Raw genomic sequence first — 21,705 nt, 5'->3', positions numbered from 1 at the left:
GGTTAGGAACTCACCAATCAACCACACATCTCATTTGGAGCCAGCAATACACAATCAGGTGCCTGCAGAACCAAAGCAAACACAAAAACAAAACAAGAAAAGTCACATACAGGACATTACACTGTTAAATGTAAAATATTAAAAAATCAAGGGAATGTTTAAAAAAAGAAACAATGCGAAAGCTGGTATGGGATTAGTTTAAAAAAAAGTCTATGAATATAATTAATGCCAGTCAAAAATAGGGTTTATGGAAACCAGGTCTTGTTAAATAAAACCAATTTAATCATTTTATTGAGAGTACCTGTTCGGCTGACCTGGGGAACTGAGCAGATGCAACAGATTTCGATTTCTCTGAGACATTAGATTTAGTAGGGGAATATATTCAAATAAAAAATAAACATGGTACAATATCAGTAGAGCACACATAAAAATAGACTATAAATTGGCTAACAGACAGATCTCAGAAAGCAGTTCTCAATGGGCCATTGTTTGCTAATGGGGCTGTTTCTAGTGGGGTTCTGCAGGGATCAGTTCTAGGCCGGATGCTATTCAATATTTTCATAAATGATCTGGAAGCAAATAGAAAATTACTGCAGATAAAATTTGTGACCAACCCAAAGATTGGCAGAGTGGTTACAATAAGGAGGCCAGGGCAGACATGAACATTTATCATCTATGAACAGGGAATACAGGCCTGACCCACAGACTAGATCACTGCATTATGGAACTTAGGGACCCTTAAAAGGATTTACAGGTTAGTGTGGACAACCAACTCATCGTGAGCTCCCAGTTTGATGCTGTGGCCAAAAGGGCTGATGTGACCTTGGATGCATAAGCAGGAGAGTAGCATTGGTGTAACCAACTGCATCCAGTTCTGCGGTTCACATTTCGGAAAGGATTTTGAAAAATTGGAGAGAGTGGTGAAAGGAGCCATAAAAATGATTTGTGACTTACGAAGGAGACTTAAAAAAATCATTTATCAAAAAACTGTGGGTAATAATGGGCTCTGTAATCTAGTGGGGAAAGGATGAGCAAGACTGAATGGCTGGAAGCTGGAGCCAGAGAAATTCAAGCTGGAAATCAGGGCCAAATGTTTAGCACTGAGGGTGGTTATCCATTGGAACAAGCTCCAAAGGGAAATGGTTCTCCATCTCCTCATGGCTATAGATCCAGACTGGATGCTTTTCTGGAAGATCTGCTTGAGGGCTTGTCTGTACTAGTGCTTCAGTGTAGACACTAATTTTACTAACAGCAGGGGTTCTCCCATCAGCATAGGTAATCCACCTCCCTGAGAAGTGGTAGGTAGGTTGATGAAAGAATTCCTCTCTTGACCTCATTTTGTTTACACCAGGGTTACATTGATATAGCTATATCTCACAGGGGTGTTGGTTTTTTCGCTCTGGCACAAAAAGAAAATGCAATTTTAGGTTGCATTAACAGCAGCAGAGCATGCAACTCATGGGAGGTGATATTGTTCCTCTACTCGGAGCTGGTTATGCTTCAGCTGCAGTACTGTGTCCAGTTTGGGACACCAATGTATAGGAAGTATGCAGAGAACCTGGAAAGGATCCAGAAGCTGGAGACAAAATGATCCATGGGATGGAATACACGCCATACAAGCAAAGGCTGAAGGAACTGGGTATGTACAATTTGGAAATAAGGAGATTAAGCAGAGACATGAGATCAGTCTTGAAATATTTGATGGGTTGCCATAAAACAGATGAAGAAAAGTTGTTTTCTCCTGCCACGTAGTGCAGGACAAGAGACAATGGGTTCAAACTCCAGCAGAACAGATTTAGCTGAAATCTCAGGGTTTCAGGAATCGCCTAACTGTAAGAACAGGAGGATAATGGAACAGATGCCTCACTCCTTCAATGGAGGTTTTCCAAAGAAGGCTGGAAAGTAATCTGTCTGGATGGTTTAGGTGCAACAAATCCTGCATTTTACAGATGTTAGAATACCTGACCATTGTTGTCCCTTCTCAACCTCTGGCTCTACAGTTCTATAATGTGAAATCTGAGTGTAGACCAAGCCTTTGTCAAACACAAGTTGAGGAACTCAATACAGGGGTAAGTGTGTGAAGTGTAATAGCCTGTGTTATACACAAGGTCAGATTGGGTGATCTAATGGTCCCTTCTGGCCTTAAACACTATGAATCCATTGATAAAGAAAGTAGATCAGCCATTTATATTTAGTGTGTCTCACAAGACATGAACAAGGGAACCTTCAATTACATTTAATACTGATAAAAGAAAATTGTTAAATAAACCATATTTGGTCTGTGAACTCCTTGCTATGGCCATTGAAGCAAAAAACGTAGCTGAATGGGATTCACAAATAGACTGGCCATTATAGGTGGTGCTGATGGCACCACCTTAAGTTAAGGCTATCTGAAAATGTCAATTAGAAGACCTCATTTTCAGATGCTTGTAATAACTTTTCTATACTTTAAGGGTTTGGACTGAAAATTCCCATGATGGGTGTCTGCTATGGGATGAACTGTTTCCATCATAACAGTTCAGTCGACTTCTTGAATGAAGCTAGGAGGTAAGATGTCTTGCCCATGATGAAAAATTCGTATAGTTTTAATAATGTTTATAATTCCAGTGAGAAGCCCTAGCACATCCCTGCTTTCCATCAGATAAAAGTAAGGTAACAGCCCTCCCGCCCCGGCGTTAACAGCCAGAGCCCTCAACTGCAAGAGGAGGAAATGACAGTGTCTGTGCATTAACACACAGCTGATGCCTGAGTTCTTTACTCAGTTCTTACTCCAAGGGGAGTTTGAACTCAGTGGGGCCTGAGGAAACTACAGGCCATGGCCTCAGAATGTGGCCTTGTATTATACAGCTTTTCATCCTGAAGCAATCACTGTTCCACTGAAATGCAGCCACCTTGAGGCTGGAGGCCATCAGCTAGGGTGGGTGGAGATACACAGAAAAGAGGGACACTTTGGCTAATGATATCAGAGAAAACTCATCCCTTGTGGCAAGGGCCCTAGTATGTTTAAAGGCTGGGCAGAGTGGAAAGGGCCACAGACGTACTGTCTATCCCATCACGCCTACCGTGCACTGTGTTTGTCGAGCAGGTGAGCTCCTCAGCAAGAGATAGATGGGAGTGCCTTCCCTGGGAATCCTCTCAGATAGCCGTGTCCCAGACCTCTCTCACCCCAGCATCTTCAGCATCTTCCCATGTTGAGAGCCGACATGAGGGTGTGTACCATTTATAATATAGCTCAGTGCAGAGGTTTGTTCAGCCTCTACTGGGTAAGCAAGCATCTGGATGCAAACAGGCAGGAGACAAGGCTGTCTGTGCTTCTGTTCTATTTATCCAGCTTTAGGAGTAAACAGTAATTAAGGGACTTTCCCAAAGGGAGATGAGAACTCTTGGGCTCTCCACTGAGTTAGAGAGAAATTGGCTGTTCTGTGTATTTGTGTATATTTAAAACATTATAGTTGATTAGGAAGAAAACTAGTGACAATGCCTAGATCTCCAAATGCCCAGGATGGCTGGGTAGATAGTTACTGAGGAGAATTATTGATTTCTGATCCATTAGCAAAAGCTCTGTGTGCCTGCAGAAAGTGTTAATGTCTCCTCTCAGTCATCTCTCTCTATCATCTTACTTTGCAGCAGCTTTCATCAAGGGAGTTTCAAAACACCTAGCAAAGGAAAGTAACTATGAATATATCTCCATAATAGGTGAATTGAGACACAGGGATACATGACTTAGGCAAGGTCGAACAGAGAACGACAGAAAGACTCCAGGAGTCCTGACTTCCCTGCTGTAACCACCGTCTGTCAGTAACTTGGAGCATGACAAGAAGGAAATGGACTCACAGTCTAGTAGGGCCTGTTCCTTGGGTGGGTGTGACCAACTTCCCCAGGGCACAACCTGGAACTGGGATACCACTGAGCCCTCTGGCATACCAATATGGACCCGCTCTCACAAGCTGAGTCTGTGGGAAGCGGCAGTCCTCTCCAGGTCATACACTTACACAGCTGTACACAGACAGGGACACACCCAGCTGCAGTTACATGAATGCTTTCAGTAGCCAGTCATGAACCAACAATACAAAGGCTCCAGCCACTTTCCCCACAGATTCCCAGCGTAGGACCCCAGAGCTGTATGGTTTTGCCCTGGTCAGAAGCCTGACTGGAGTAAGATTATTACTCAGTCCATCCCCCCCTCTGTGTGGAGAGGATAATGAGCATGAGCATAATTCCCTTTTCCATTTCAAAAAACAGACTGTCATAGGTAAAAAAAAATAGATTAAGTATGGAAAGGTAGATTTTAGGTGATTATAATGAATAGTGTACAGATTAGAGTTTTCGATCAATCACAGTTATCTCACGTGATTAAGTGAAAAAAATAACTATTATTAATCAGATTTTTAATTGCATTGTTAAATTTATTAAATGTTTCTGAATGTTTTCCTACATTTGCAACAGAGAATACAGTGTACAGTTTAAAATATTTGCACTGTAAAAATGATAAACAAAAGAAACAGTATTTTTCAATTCACCTCATGCAAGTATTGTAATGTAATCTTTCTATCATGCAAATGCAACTTACAAATATATATTTTTGTTACATAACTGCAATGAAAAACAGAACACTGTAAAACTTTTGAGCCTCCAAGCCCACTCAGTCCTACTTCTTGTTCAACTAATCACTAAGACAAACAAGTTTGTTTCCATTTTGGAGGGAAAATGTTGCCTGCTTCATATTTACAATGCCACCTGAAAGTGAGAACAGGCATTCACATGGCACTTTTGTAGCTGCCATTGCAAGGTATTTACATGCCAGGTATGCTAAACATTCATATTCTCTTTCACGCTTTCTCCACCATTCCTGAGGACACGCTTCCATGCTGATGATGCTCGTTATAAAAATAGTGTTATTTAAATCTCTGACTCATCTCCTTGCAGGAGAATTATATGTCTCCTGCTCCATAGTTTTGCCTGCATTCTGTCATGTATTTCATGTTATGGTAGTCTCTGATGATGACCCAGCATGTATTGCTCATTTTAACAACACAAGGAAGAGGGGAAAGGGGAAACCTTGGGCTGCCGGTAACTTACATCACAAACGGCTTGTTTATATCAGGGAATTTCAGTGCTGGGGCTTGTACAAAAGCCTGTTTTAAATCACAGAAAGTTTTTTCCTGTTCAGGCCAAATAAATGCCACAAGGGTTTAGTGATAATGGTGAAATTCCAAATGTGTTTCTTTAAATAATTAAACCCTCATAACATTACCCTCAATCCTCTGGTCTGGGTAAATTCAGCAATGATTTCACTTTTGTTGATCTATCTGGCTCTGTGGATATGGAGAAAGTGGTGGATGTGATATATCTTGACTTTAGCAATGCTTTTGATATGGTCTCCCACAGTATTCTTTCAGGCAAGTTAAAAAAATATGGATTGGATGAATGGAATATAAGGTGGATAGAAAGCTGGCTAGATCATCAGGCTCAACGAGTAGTGATTAATGAATACAAGTCTAGTAGGCAGCTGGTATCTAGTGGAGTGCCCCAGGGGTTGGTCCTGGGGCCGGTTTTGTTCAACATCTTCATTAATTATCTGGATGATGGGATGAATTGCACCCTCAGCAAGTTCACAGATGACACTAAGCTGGGGGCAGAAGTAGATGTGATTGCAGAGCCATTGGACATTATCTTTGAAAACTCCTGGCGATCGGGGGAGGTCCCAGATGACTGGAAAAAGGCTAATGTAGTGCCCATCTTTAAAAAAGGGAAGAAGGAGGATCCGGGGAACTACAGGTCAGTCAACCTCACCTCAGTTCCTGGAAAAATCATGAAGCAGGTCCTCAAGGAATCAATTCTGAAGCACTTAGAGGAGAGGAAAGTGATCAGGAACAGTCAGCATGGATTCACCAAGGGCAAGTCATGCCTGACCCACCTGATTGCCTTCTATGAGGCGATAACGGGGTCTGTGGATGAGGGGAAAGCAGTGGATGTGTTATTCTTTGACTTTAGCAAAGCTTTTGATACGGTCTCCCACAGTATTCTTGCCGCCAAGTTAAAGAAGCATGGGCTGGATGAATGGACTGTAAGGTGGATAGAAAGCTGGCTAGATCGTCGGGCTCAATGGGTAGTGATCAATGGCTCCATGTCTAGTTGGCAGCCGGTTTCAAGCGGAGTGCCCCAATGGTCAGTCCTGGGGCCGGTTTTGTTTAATATCTTTATTAATTATCTGGAGGATGGTGTGGACTGCACTCTCAGCAAGTTTGCAGATGACACTAAACTGGGAGGTGTGGTAGATACACTAGAGGGTAGGGATCGGATACAGAGGGACCTAGACAAATTAGAGGATTGGGACAAAAAAAACCTGCTGAGGTTCAACAAAGACAAGTGCAGAGTCCTGCACTTAGGACGGAAGAATCCTATGCACTGCTACAGACTAGGGACCGAATGGCTAGGTAGCAGTTCTGCACAAAAGGACCTAGGGGTCACAGTGGACAAGAAGCTGGATATGAGTCAACAGTGTGCCCTTGTTGCCAAGAAGGCTAACGTCATTTTGGGCTGTATAAGTAGGGGCATTGCCAGCAGATCGAGGAACATGATCGTTCCCCTTTATTCGACATTGGTGAGGCCTCATCTGGAGTACTGTGTCCAGTTTTGGGCCCCACACCACAAGAAGGATGTGGAAAAATTGGAAAGAGTCCAGTGGAGCTCAACAAAAATGATTAGGGGTCTGGAGCACATGACTTATGAGGAGAGGCTGAGGGAACTGGGATTGTTTAGTCTCCAGAAGAGAAGAATGAGGGGGGATTTGATAGCTGTTTTCAACTACCTGAAGGGGGGTTCCAAAGAGGATGGAGCTCAGCTGTTCTCAGTGTTGGCAGATGACAGAACAAGGAGCAATGGTCTCAAGTTGCAGTGTGGGAGGTCTAGGTTGGATATTAGGAAACACTATTTTACTAGGAGGGTGGTGAAGCACTGGAATACAAGAATCAGGGGGTAGCCGTGTTAGTCTGTATCTACAAAAACAACAAGGAGTCTGGTGGCACCTTAAAGACTAACAGATTTATTTGGGCATAAGCTTTCATGAGTAAAAACCTCACTGGAATACGTTACCTAGGGAGGTGGTGGAGTCTCCTTCCTTGGAGGTTTTTAAGGCCTGGCTTGACAAAGCCCTGGCTGGGATGATTTATTTGGGAATTGGTCCTGCTTTGAGCAGGGGGTTGGACTAGATGACCTCCTGAGGTCCCTTGCAACCCTGATATTCTATGATTCTATGAATAACAGAAAATGTGGAAATGACAGACGTGTTTAATGACTTCTTTGTTTCGGTTTTCACCAAGAAGGTTGCCATAGAGAATGCAAGTGAAAATGGGGTAGATTCTGATGCTAAAATAGGGAAAGAACAAGTTAAAACAACTTGGACAAGTTTGATGTCTTCAATCACCAGGGCCTGATAAATGCATCCTAGAATAGTCAAGGTGCTGACTGAGGAGATATCTGAGCCATTAGCTATTATCTTTGAAAAGTCATGGAAAATGGTGGAGATTCCAGAAGACTGGAAAACACCACATATAGTACCTATCTATAATAAGGGAAACCCAGTCCATTACAGACCAGTCAGATTAAATTTTGAACTAAGTAAGATAATAGAGCAAATAATTAAGGAATCAATTTGCAAACATCTAGAAGACAATAAGGTGATAAGTGATAGTCAGCATGGATTTGTCAAGAACAAATCATGGCAAACCAACCTGATAGCTTTTTTTTAACAGGGTAAGTAGCCTTGTGGAGAGGCGGTAAGCGGTAGTTGTGGTATAACTTGACTTTAGTAAGGCTTTTGATACAGTCTCGCATGACCTTCTCATTAAGAAACTAGGAAAATACAACCTAGATGGAGCTATTATAAGGTGGGTGCATAACTGGTTGGAAAACTGTACCCAGAGAGTAGTTATCAAAGGTTCACAGTCAGGCTGGAAGGACATAACGAGTGAGGTACTGCAGGGATCCGGTCTGGGTCCGGTTCTTTTCAATATCTTCATCAATGATTTAGATCATGGCATAGGGACTACACTTATAAAGTTTGTGGATGATACCAAACTGGAAGGGGTTGCAAGGGCTTTGGTGGATAGGATGAAAATTCAAAATGATCTGGACAAACTAGAGAAATGATCTGAAGTAAATAGGATGAATTTCAATAAGGACAAATGCAAAGTACTGCACTTGAGGTCGCAGAGAGAAAGGGTAAAGTCCCAGAAACTGCTGACGGAATGGGAGTAAGTCTTTTTGACTCTTCTAAAACAGTAAGAAACTTCTTGCTGCAGGGGTTGGTGTGGTTGAGACCAGCTCCTGTCCACTAACTGAGGGTAGTGTCTCCTCCAGACGGGGGATGACAGTGTGTTGCTTGTTAGTGAGAAAACTGTCCAGGTTCCTCGCTGCCTGCAGGTTGCTGCTAAACAAGGACAAGCCCCACTCTGGGGAGCAAGGGGAGGTGTGTCCCGGAGGGGAGCCCAGAGAAGGGTGATGGAATCATAGAGACCACTGAGGAAGTTGGGTGAGGATTCCTTTTAACACTGCAGCTGGAGGCAACCCCACCTCAGGAAGGGAGGGGGGATGATGCCTGCCAGTGAGAAAACAGCCCATGTTGTTTGCTGCTGGCAGATTAAGGATAAGCAAGGGATAGAGCCCACTCTAGGGTGTGTAGGAAGATGTTTCCTAGAGGGAAGCCCAAATAAGGGTGAGAAAATCTTAGAAACAACTGAGGTGGGTGAGGTTTCCTTTGCAGGTGTGGGGGTGGTTGAGACCAGCTCCTGCACTGTAACTGTAGAAAAAACCAACTAAGAAAATGAGAGGGTTTAGTGCCAGCCAGTGAAAGAACTGTCCAGGCTGTTAGCTGTGAGCCCTTCAGGGCTGAACAGGGGATAGGTCCCACTCTAGAGAGCACAGAGGGGTGTGTCCTAGAAGGGGCTCAGAAAAGGAAATTGGGCAAAAAATATTGGGAGTACAGGAATGTCTCCTTACGGATCACATGTGGGGGACGATGCCCAGGATGGAATGGCTAGTGCTTCACAGCATCCAGCCTACGGCTCAGGCTTTGAGAGGGACCTGTGTAACTGACCTTCTGGAGGGAAGCAGCCACACAACTGACCTCTCAGGGATAGAGATGGGGTGACGGAGGGCACCTCAATCCAGGTCCTGATTATTCAGGAGTTTGTTCCTGATGGGTTTGTGAAACCTAACGCTGTCTCTTTAAGGCAGGATAGAAATCCTACTAAAGAGAGAGCTGTTTGTGAAAATGCAAATGAACCATCAGACAAAGAAATGGAGGGAAGGTCCTGGGCTGGTAAGATACAACAAGCAGAGAAGGGGGAGCTGTTTAAAAGGGGAAAAATGCCTCAGTTAGCCCAGAGAGCACAGATCACACCCCTGAAGGAAAAGGAGGTGGGAATGCCCCAGTGCTGGAGGCGGGGAACACAGAGTAACCTCAAGAGGGTGGGGTGGATTTTTGGCATGGGCATAACCCTGAGTTTGTAACACAGCTCCACAGAGGTCTAGCTGACGTGTAAGGTCCCCTCATATCCTTACCTCAGCAGAACTCCGAAGATGTACTTTAACTGAAAACTCTTACTGAAGGGGACACTGGAAAATACTCTGAAACGTAATAAAACCCAGTAACTGAACACATGTGAAGGTTCAGGGAGGAGTTGAAAGCCACAATGGGTATGAACAAACCAGACTGTCTAGGCCTGTATGATAAAGATACTTGGAAACATCTATCTGTGATAAAATATTTGATTTTGTTAAATCTTATGATACAAAGCTTGTTGGTAATGGGAAACCTATTTGATTATGGTGGTAAATCTCAGAAAGAGATTTAGTATGTATGATTTGGGGGAAAAGCTTTTGAACGTGCTAGGAGTAGTATCTAGGAAGCTTTATAATGATGCTGCTTGTCATCTAATGCCTGTAAAGAGGCTTAGAGCTTCACAGCAGAAAAACCATAACAAATATGGTCTGTTGTGTGCAAGGGGAAACCGAGGCACACCACCTCATGACATTAATAGCCAAGTGCCAGGATACCTACACTAGGGTTACCATATTTCAACAAGTTAAAAAGAGGACGGGAGGAGCCCCGCCCTAGCCCCGCCCCTGCCCCTCCCACTTCCCGCCCCCCCAGAACCCCCAACCTTCCCCCCGTTCCTTGTCCCCTGACTGCCCCCTCCTGGGACCCCTGCCCCTAACTGCCCCCCGGGACTCCACTCCCTATCTAAGCCTCCTTGCCTCTTGTCCCCTGACTGCCCCAACCCTTATCCACACCCCCACCCCCAGACAGACCCCTGGGACTCCCACGCCCCATCCAACCACTCCCCACCCCCTGACAGCCCCCCCCAGAACTCCCAACCCATCTAAACCCCTCTGCTCCCTGTCCCCTGACTGCTTCGATCCCTCTCCCCACTCCTGCCCCCTGACAGCCCCCCCCAGAACTCCCAACCCATCTAAACCCCTCTGCTCCCTGTCCCCTGACTGCTCCGATCCCTCTCCACACTCCTGCCCCCTGACAGCCCCCCCAGAACTCCCAACCCATCTAAACCCCTCTGCTCCCTGTCCCCTGACTGCTCCGATCCCTCTCCCCACTCCTGCCCCCTGACAGCCCCCCCCAGAACTCCCAACCCATCTAAACCTCTCTGCTCCCTGTCCCCTGACTGCTCCGATCCCTCTCCCCACTCCTGCCCCCTGACAGCTCCCCCCCAGAACTCCCAGCCCCCTACCCCCCGCTCCTTGTCCCCTGACTGCCCCCTCCTGGGACCCCTGTTCCTAACTGCCCTCCAGAACCCCACCCCCTACGTAAGACTCCCTGTTCCTTGTCCCCTAACTGCCCCCTCCTAAGACCCCCCCCCAACTGCCCCCCAGGACCCTACCCCCTACCTGTACCCTGACTGCCCAAAACTTTCTCCACTCCCCTCCAAAAGCCCCCACCCGTTTCTTGACTGCCCCATCCAGAACCTCCCTGTCCCTTCTCCTGCCCCCCCTTACCCTGCTGCTCAGAACAGGGTGTTGGGCTCTGTGCCAGCCGGACACATGGCTGAGCTCCCCAGCACAACACAAAACCCGGTCCCTGGCCCTGCACAGGGCTGCCGGAGCGGGCTGCAGGAGGAGGAGCTGCCGGCCGGCTCAGAATGCAGGGGGGGGGGGGGTGGGAGGAGGAAGCTGCTCCGGAGTCCAGCCCGGGACTTTCCTGCAGCCCTCCCAGCCGCTCGCTCTGCTCTGCCAGGGGAGGGGGAAATCCCGGACATTGTGAGTGCTTTACAAATTCCCCCCGGACGCTATTTTTAGCACACAAAAGGAGGACATGTCCGGGTAAATCCGGACGAATGGTAACCCTACCTACACTCTAAGAGACACTAATATCTGCATTAAGTTAGCAATTCAATGCAAAGAAATATTTTCTAGCAACCCAGGAAAAGGAGCATACAACTTTAAAGAGTACCTGTGGATAACACTACAATGTTTGGCAACACTTGGGAGTTGTTTGGTCAAAACCGAAAGAGAACCTCAGGCCTACTGCATCCGCATTAGTCAGTGACTAACACTCCTGCAATAAACTAAGTGCGGAGGTGTGACACTCTGCACCCCAAAGCACCCCATAATTACCATGGTGATGGGATTATGATACATTTTGTACATAGTATGCCTTGTAATGTATCATTCTAACAGTCTTGATATGATAAATATTAATAGCTCATTGCTATCATTATATGTGACGTTATGAAATCTTGCTATGTGTGAGTTACTGAAGTATGATATGAGCCTGGAAATTACTGTCGTACCTGAAAGGCTGCTTTTAGGTGAGTAACCAGACAGTGTTAATTGCTGTCGTCAACACCCATCCAGGGAAGAAACCACTAACGCAGGAACTCTGTATAAGGAAGCCTCCTCAGAAGGAGCATGGAGAAAATGGAGAATGTTTGGCCAATGGGGGTGGACCCCTCACGTCACATGCACAGACTTTCCAGCAAGCTGGAGGAAACTAAAAGATGGGGAGTGACATCAACACATGTCTTCGCTCCCCCACAATTGAACACCTGAAAGAAGCTCTGGAAGACAGAGGACTTTGAACAGGGAAGGGGAACCCAGTCTGCAAAGCAGATGCTGCATCTGCCTCAAGGGTCTGTGAAGTTGCTTGTATCATCAGTCAGGGTAGACATTGCTGATTCAAGTCCAAAGTCCAACAATTGTGATATTGTTTGATCTTCTAGGTAACCTGCTTTCATCTGTTTATTATCACTTGAAGTCTATCCTTCTGTAGTTAATAAACCTGTTTTATATTTTATCTTAACCAGTGTGTGTTTGAGTGAAGTGTTTGGGAATCTTAGTTCTTTTAACCAAGGTGGGTGCATATCTTCCCGACATCAGCATAAATTAATTATGCATTAAGAAGTTCACAGGCTGTTTATAACAAATTTCAAAGAGAAGTATAGAGAATGAAATTATAACACCCAAATTTAATTTAAAAGTTGCTGTATCTGTTGATTCAAAGATCAAAAGGGCATACTAACAGCCAGTGACCATCTGTTTACATGACGTGTTGCTGGAAAATTAGAGGTAATACTAATTGTATGTGTTTATTATATCTTGTTAAAATGTTAACCATGTAAACATTTCAAAGCTCTAGTCCATTTACCATGACTATGTTGGCTATTAAAGGTTAAATTTGGGTCAATTAGCCTGCCAGTTGCATAACCCTTTCTAACCCTACGTCACACTAATTAACTCACGTCTGATTATATGAACCTTCTATAGCCTTATGTCTTTGGGTTTTTCCTTTACCCTTTGTTTATGCTCCTCGTGGTAATGGGCAGGAACCTCCCCAGAAGAGGGAAAAGAGAGAGAGAGAGGAGGTGTTGGTCCCAGAGAGTCCTTATTCCAGTGGTTTTTGTCCCGTCTCTCCTCATTCCATGCATTTGGGTCCATCTCTCTATTTCCTTTGTAACTTACCCCCCCCCCCACATACATGCCTCCCTCTCTCTGCTACTTCTAATGTGCATCCAAACTAAGGTGCCAGTTACAAATGCTCAAGGGGCTGTTATTCCATCAATTTCAGTGGCAATTGCAGGAGTAGCACTGTGAATTGCTGCCTCTGAGAGCTGATCTGGCTGGGCGAGAAGCAGTGCACATTAGTCTGGTTATTAATCCGGGTAAAACAAATTCCCTGGCCATTACCATCAAGCAGCCTGCAGCTGCAAACTACAACCACATTGGGTCTAACCTGTCTGGAGGGATTGCTGGGCAGGTGGCAGCTTCATAGACAAGGCTGGAGGCTGCTCGAAACATGTGGGTACTTGTACAGTCGCAGATGCTCCTTTGTTCCCTTCTGCAGCGCTTGTGGGGATGCGTGGCATCAGACTTGCTACAAAGCTGCAGATCTATAGAACAACGGGAAGCCCATCTTTAGCGGATGAGAGTGATATGGCAGGGGGCTGAAGAAGACTAAGGAACTCCATGCTCATGTTTTCAATGCTCCCGGTCTCCAGCAGATTGAGTGCTTTGAATTATTTTCTTCGTAATCTGCTGTATTCTGTTTGCTCCCTCTTTGACCACCTAAAATACACCTCTTCGTAGTTCAGAAACTTACTTCTGGTCTATAATATAACCTAGTCCATCTGATTTCTAACTGGGGGTGGAGTGAGAGGCTGTGCAACCTTACTTCACATGGAGGAAGGAGGCAAACTTCATATCAATGGGTTTGTACCCCAGAAGGGGGGTGAACATCTGGGTGCTGAGGCAAGTCCCTTAAGCCAAGTGTTCCCAGAGCTGATCTCCATGTCTGTATATGCAGCTGGGGATAGCCCTGCCGGTATGGGCTTTGCTAGAGGAGGCCTTAGTACCCGGCTCAGCAAGACAGTGTTTAAGGGGGGGCAAGGCTGGCAGAATAGGTGACTCAGTAGTATCTCAGCACCTCAGCTGGCACCCCAGGGGTCCCAACCCATCACATCTGTATTGCGCTATCACCAGCTGGAAAAGCACAATGGTTAAGAATGCTGCACAGGTACAAAGAGAGGTTTTTCTAGCCACCCAGAGCAGGCACACTTAATGACTTTTGAGATCACTAAGCTGTTAAAAGGCACACAGAACTTTTTAAGAACACTGGTGGACAACACTACAATGCTTCCAATACTTTAGAGTTGTATGGTTAAAAATCTAGAGAGAGACTTAGTCACTGACTAAGGTGGGGGCAGTGTGCCCAACACTCCTGCAGTAAATGAAAGGGGGAGGTGTTACAGTTTCTGCCCCAAAGCAAAACCCTGACACCTTCATTGCCTTTTATCAAATCTGCGGTGAAAGTGTTGTTAAAATGATCAACATGTGCTGGGTCATCATCAGAGACTGCCATAACATGAAATATATGGCACAATGCAGGCAAAACCATGGAGCAAGAGCCATACAATTCTCCCCCAAGGAGTTGAGTCACAAATTTAAATAACACTTTTTTTTTTAACGAACATCATCAGCATGGAAGGATGTCCTCAGGAATAGTGGCCGAAGCATGAAGGGGGATATGAATGTTTAGCATACTTGGCATTGTAATTAAGAAGCAGGAAGCATTATTTCCAAAAAGGTAAATAAACTTCTTTGTCTTAGCGAGTGGCTGAAGAAGAAGTAGGACTGATTGGACTTGTAGGCTCTAAAGTTTTACATTGTTTTGTTTTTGTTATTGCAGTTATGTAACAAAAATATATTTAAGTTGTACTTGCATGACAGAGAGATTGCATTACAATACTTGCATGAGGTGATTTGAAAAATACTGTTTCTTTTGTTTATCATTTTACAGTGCAAATATTTTAATTAAAAATTAATAATAAAAAGTGAGCACTGTACTCTTTATATTCTGTGTTGCAAATGTAGGAAAACATTCAGAAATATGTAATAAATTCTATTTTTAACAATGCAATTAAAATCTGATTAATCACAGTTAATTTCTTTTACTTATTCACATGTTAACTGCAATTAATCAACAACCTTAATCTGTACACTATTCCTTATAATCTCCTAATATCTATCTTTCCACATTAATGAATCTATTCTCTTTTTTTACCTATAACAGTGTGTTCTTTGAAATGGAAAAGGCGATTATGCTCATGAGCAGTCATTGGTGCATACACCTCTCCAAATGGAGGGAGAGATGGACTGATTAATAAACTTACTCTGGTCAGTCTTCTGACCAGGGAAGCTGTGGGGGAACTGGCTGGTGCCTCTCTATTGTTGGCTAGTAAAAGCATTCATGTAACTGCAGCTGGGTGTGTCCCTGTATGTGTATGGATGTGTAAGTGTATGACCTGGAGAGGACTGCCGCTTCCCACAGACTCAGATTGTGAGAGAGGGTCCATATTGGTATGCCAGAGGGCTCAGTGGTATCCCAGTTCCAGGTTGTGCCCTGGGGAAGTCCATCACACCCACCCAAGGAACAGGTCCTACTAGATTTTGAGTCCATTTCCTTCTTGTCATGGTCTAAGTTACAGCAGGGAAGTCAGGACTCCTGGAGTCTGTCTGTCATTCTCTGTATGACCTTGCCTAAATACTCAGTTCACCTACCTGTATTATGGGGATATGTTCATTGTGACTTTCCTTTGCTAGGTGTTTTGAAACTCCTTCAATGAAAGATGCTGCAAAGTAAGATGATAGTTACTGATGAGAAATACTGATCTCTGATCCCTTAGCAAAAGCCCTGTGTACCTGTTGAAAGTGTTAATGTCTCCCCTTGGTCATCTCTCTCTCCAGACCTCTCTGACTACTATCAACCCAGCCATCCTGGGCATTTACAAGGTATCAGATCCTATGGAGACCTAGACATTATCCCGAGTTTTCTTCCTAATTAACTACAATTTTTAAATATACACAAATACACAAAACAGCCAATTTCTCTCTGACTCAGCACAGAGCCCAAGAGTTCTCATCTCCCTTTGGGAAAGTCCCTTAATTACTGCTTACTCCTAAAGCTGCATAAATAGAACAAAAGCCCAGACACTTTTGTCTCCAGCCTGTTTGCATCCAGATGCTCGTTTACCCATTTGAGGCTGAGCAAAACCCCTGGGATTACACAGAGCTCGAATATAAACTGTACACACCCCTGTGTTATCTCCCAATGTGGGAAGTTACTGAAGATGTTGGGGTGAGAGAGATTTGAGACACAGATACCTGACGGGGATTCCCAGGAAAGGCACTTCCATCTCATAATTCACAGGTACCCATCTCTTGCAGAGGAGCTCACCTGCTCAACAAACACAGTACACCATGGGCGTGATGGGATAAACAGTATGTCTGTGGTCTCTTCCACTCTGTCCAGCCATTAAACATCCCAGGGCCCTTGCCACAGGGGATGAGTTTGCTCCCATATCACTATCTAAAGTGTCCCTCTTTTCTGTGTGTCCCCGCCCACCCTAGCTGATAGCCTCAAGCCCGAAGGTGGTTGTATTTCAGTGACACAGCAGTTGCTTCAGGATGAAAGGTTTTAGGAGATGTACAATACAAGGCCACACTGAGTTCAAACTCCCCTTGGAGTAAGAACTGAGTAAAGACCTTAGCAGCCAGCTAAGAACTGTCACCTCCTCCTCTTGCAATTCAGGGCTCTGGCTGTTAACTCTGGGGGGAGAGGGGATGGAGGCTATTACCTAACTTTTATTTGCTAGAAAGCAGCGATATGCTAGGGATCCTCACTGCAATTATAAGAATTGTAAAAAATATAAGATTTTTTCATCATGGGCAAGACATCTTGTCTCGTAGCTTCATTCGAGAAGTTGGCTGAACAGTTATGCCTGAAACTTTCAAAAATCGATTCAGCCCAAAGCAGACACCCAGCATGGGAATTTTAAAGTTTGGCAAAGTTATTATAAACATCTGAAAATGAGGCTTTCTAGTTGACAATGTCAGACAGCCTATAATGGCCAGTCTTTTTTTAAATCCCATTCAGCTACCTTTTTTTGCTTTATTGACAGTGGCAAAGTTCCAAAGACCAAATATGGTTTATGTAAACAGTTTTCTTTTATCAGTACTAAATGTAATTGAAAGTTCCCTTGTTCATGTGTTGTGAGACACACTAAATATAAATGTCTACCTCCTTTTCACATTATAGAGCCATTGAGTCAGAGGCTGAGAAGGGACAATTCAACCCCTGTAAAATGCAGGATTTATTGCACCTAAATCATCCAGATGGATTATTATCCAGCCTCCTTTGGAAAACCTCCAGTGAAGGACCAAGGCATCTGTTCCATTGTCCTCCTGTTCTTACAGTTAGGAATTTATCCTGAGTTTTCATCTAAATCTGTTCTACTGAAGTTTCAACCCATTGCCTCTTGTCTTGCATTATGTGGCAGTAGAGAATAACTTTTCTCCACCTGTTTTATGGCAACCCTTCAAATATTTGAAGACTGATCTCATGTCCCCACTCAGTGTCCTTGTTTCCAAATTGTACATACCTAGTTCCTTCAGACTTTGCTTGTATGACTTTTATTCCATCCCATGGATTATTTTGTTTCTAGTTTCTGGATCCTTTTCAGGTTCTCCCGTGAGTTGCATGCTCTGATGCTGTTAATGCAACCTAAAAATCCACACCCATTAGAGATGTAGCGATACCAAGTTAACCCTGGTGTAGACAGCATGAGGTTGAGAGAATTCTTCCATCAACCTACCTACCCCTTCTTGGGGAGGTGGATTACCTACACTGACGGGAGATCCCCTGCCGTTGGTGAAAGTAGTGTCTACACTGAAGCACTACAGCAACTCTGCTGTAGTGTTTTAAGTGCAGACAAGCCCTCAAGCAGATCTTCCAAAAAAGCATCCAGTCTCGATCTGCAGACATGAGGAGATGGAGAACCACTTCCCTTCGCAGTTTGGTACATGGTTAATCTCCCTCAGTGCTAAATATTTGGCCCTGATTTCCAGCTGGAATTTCTCTGGCTTCAGCTTCCAGCCACTGGGTCTTGCTCGTCCTTTCTCCACTAGATTACAGAACCCATTATTACCCACAGATTTCTCCCCATGAAAGTTTCCCCTTCTTCATTTTTTTGATAAATGAAATAGATGAAGCTTTTTATCTCTTACTGCCTGACACTTTCGGCAGTCTCAAATCATTTTTATGTCTCCTTTCTGAAATGTGGAGCCCAGAACTGAATGCAGCTAGTTACACCAGTGCCATTCTCCTGTTTATGCATCCAAGGACCGCGTCAGCCCTTTTGTCCACAGCATCAAACTGGGAGCTCATGATGAGTTGGTTGTCCACACTAACCTGTAAACCCTTTTAAGGGTCCTTGCGTTCCATAATGCAGTAATCTAGTCTGTGGGTCAGGCCAGTATTACCTGTTCCTAGGTGATAACTTTGCATTTGAGTATATTTAAACATATTGTTTGGCTGGGCCCAGATCACCAAATGCTCCAGATCAATCGGTGTTCCTGCCCTGGTCTCCTTATTGTAACCACTCTGCCAATCTTTGGGTTGGTCGCAAATTTTATCTGCAGTAATTTTCTATTTGCTTCCAGATAATTTATGAAAAATTTGGATAGCATCTGGCCTAGAACTGATCCCAGCAGAACCCCATTAGAAACAGCCCCATTCACTAACAATGACCCATTAAAAACTGGCTCACAGACAGATCTCAGAAAGCAGTTGTCAGTCTCTTTTTATGTGGTTTTTGCATCTCCACAGTTCTCTTGATTAGCCAAACCTGTACTCTCATTCAAGGATGAAATTGGGTTTATTTGATAAGATCTGTTTTGCATAAACCATGTTGTTTACTGGCATTAATTATATTCCTAGACTTTTTTTAAAAACTAATCCCATACCAGATTTTCCACTGTTTCCCAATCTTGTCAAATATTTTATTATGAACTTTCAATTTATTTTTAAATACTTTACATTTAACAGAGACCTGCCCTGTATTTGCCTCCTTTTTAAGGTGGGAGGAGTCTCTACTTTTTGCCTAATTACATATTTCTGGTTCCAAATGAGATGTGTGGTGGATCACTCACTTCGTAACTCTGGTATTTGTAAATCTAAGTTCTACTGTAGATGGTGCTTAACATCTTCCTTGACTTCTGATGGACTGAAAAGTATTTCATCACCTCATATGATATGAGTACCTCATAGTGCTTCTTTGCTAATGCAGAAAAACCTATTTCTTGAATACATCTACTTTTCCTGCAACATTAACGTGTTTCCTTTCTCCCTCTTGGAATTGGCCCAAACCTTTCCTAGGATTTCTTTTGTTCTTAATATAATTACTAACTTTCTTTTTGTGCTCCTTAGGCCTGTGAAGCATAGATTTTTCCCAGATATCTTCAAAATTCCTTATCAGTTTTCATATCTTCTGATTTGTATTACTTGTTATATGTTTCTCCTTTTTCCTCTTTCTTCTATATGCTTTTTCCCATCTAATGGCTGCCTTCAGTTGGCCACACAATTGGGTTTTTAGCAAAAGTGGTCCACTTTCTTGACTCTGGAATTGGGTTTTTTAGCTATCAAATAAACTCTTGTTAAACGAGAATGAAAATTAGTAGTTATTTAACTCCCACTCATTTTGCTGATAATTTGCCTCAGCTTTGGGGAATTAGCCCTTTTGAAGCACTAAGGGTCTATAGATATTACTGGTTGGGAACTGTTTTCTGTTTCTCCATCTGAATGTCATCAGTTCCATTCTGTTATTTTGCTCTACTCTGTCATATGCCCCCTTCACTGTCTCTTCTCTAAACTAAATAGGCCGAGATTCTTCAGTCTGTCTGTATATGGCAGCTTCCTGCATTCAAATAGCCTGTCTCGGAAGTCCCCTTTCCATCTGCTATATCCTTTATAGAGACTGGGTGACCAAAATAGAGCATATCCACAGCAGTCCAATTCCTTAGACAACCAAACTTGCCTTCGTTTTGGCCACTGTTGTGAATGAGCAGGTGTTTCCTCTAGTCTGGATTTCATTGTCTTAAGGAATAATATGGGATAACCAGTATCCACACTCGTGTTTCCTGCTGGTGTCTATTGTGTAGGAATGATTGATGCATGAAACACCATAAAATGTGGAATTAGCATTAGTAGTGTCAGTTGTTCGTGATTTGTATATATGAATAATGAAAATGTCATTTATAGTGTGTGAAGAGTGACAAATCTGCTTCATTCATGAGAACAGCCTCCAGTAGTGCACATAGTGTCTCATATTAACATTGTCTCTCCATCCAGGCATTTATAATGCGACCATCGCCCCAAACTCCATGCAAACAGACGAAGTCAGAGGAATGTACGGTAACTGCAAGACACATGTTCTGCCTCAAAGTTGGACACCTTCTCCCCTACTCCATGTCTGATTCCAACACAACCGAATTCACCAACCCCTCCACCTTCATCCTGCTGGGCATTCCTGGCCAGGAGGTGGCCCATGTCTGGATCTCCATCCCCTTCTGCACCATGTACATCATAGCCATCTTGGGGAACTTTTCCATCCTTTTCATTGTGACGAGGGAGCCGAGCCTCCATGGGCCCATGTACTATTTCCTTTGCATGCTGGCCATCACTGACCTCATCCTGTGCACGTCCATTCTGCCCAAAATGCTGAGCATCTTCTGGTTCAATTCCAGGGAGATCGATTTCAGTACCTGCTTCACCCAGATGTACTTTATTCACTGCTTTACAGCAGTGGAGTCTGGGATCTTTGTGGCCATGGCTTTTGATCGCTACGTGGCCATCTGTCATCCTCTGAGACATTCTACCATCCTGACAAACCCCGTAGTGGCCAAGATAGGGCTCACTGTGTTGTTGCGCGGTGGCATTCTCATGCTGCCTCATCCCTTCCTGGCAAGTCGGTGGCCATATTGCAGAACCAGCATCATCGATCACTCGTACTGCGAGCACATGGCTGTGGTGAAACTGGGCTGCACCGACTTCCGCATCAGTAGTTACTATGGCCTCTTTGTGGTATTCTTTGTGGCTAGTCTGGATTTGTTTTTTATTGCTGTGTCCTATATGCAGATCCTTAGGGCCATATTCAGCCTCCCAACAAAGGACGCCCGGCGCAAGACTTTTCAGACATGCAGCACACACCTGTGTGTCATTTCAGCCTCTTACATCCCATCTCTCTTCTCCTTCCTCACACACCGGTTTGGCCACAATGTGGCCCTGCATTTCCATGTTCTCATGGCCAATGTGTATCTCCTGGTGCCCCCCATGCTAAACCCCATCATCTATGGGGTGAGGACCAAACAGATCTGGGACAGGCTTCTCTGGCTCTTTAGTCATAAAGGGACCTAAAGTTTTCTCCTCGTGCTCTGGCTCTCAGACCGAGCTCTGTTCAAAGCTGGCTGGTGACTTGGTGTTGAGCCCTCTTTCCTGAGCCACTTATTGGATAGTCTGAGAGACATTGAACCCTTTCCTGACCTTACTTTGAAGTGCCAGTGTGACAAACTGGGGAATCAGTCTGTGTGAAACTCACTGTTTTGCAACCTCTAAAATTGCTTATAATTGGACCCCCAAAACACAACCTCTTGACCCACCTCTTCTGCCAAGGCTCTACTCCTGCTCTGCCTCTTCCACCCAATGCCCTGCTCCTGTTGCTTGATACTCTCTTCTCCTCTCCCATCACTATCTTGATAATTACCACCTCCCTTCCTGTACCCCCAGCTGCAAGGGAACCATTTCAAATGTTGATAGGGGTTGCAACATTAAGTATCATTCCAGGGGCTATCAAGGCTCTT

General features: G+C 44.3%; 1 protein-coding gene across 1 annotated transcript; it reads left to right on the top strand.

Annotated features, from left to right (window-relative positions):
• Positions 1-20,314: 20,314 nt before the first annotated feature.
• On the top strand, positions 20,315-21,262 carry LOC128833722 (olfactory receptor 52R1-like). Its single transcript, XM_054021803.1, has one exon. The coding sequence runs from the start codon at positions 20,315-20,317 to the stop codon at positions 21,260-21,262; it is 948 nt and encodes a 315-aa protein (XP_053877778.1).
• Positions 21,263-21,705: the final 443 nt, after the last annotated feature.

Source organism: Malaclemys terrapin, chromosome 1 (genome assembly GCF_027887155.1).
Source record: "Malaclemys terrapin pileata isolate rMalTer1 chromosome 1, rMalTer1.hap1, whole genome shotgun sequence".
NCBI lineage: Eukaryota > Metazoa > Chordata > Testudines > Emydidae > Malaclemys > Malaclemys terrapin.
This window is presented reverse-complemented; position numbering and strand designations above follow the sequence as displayed.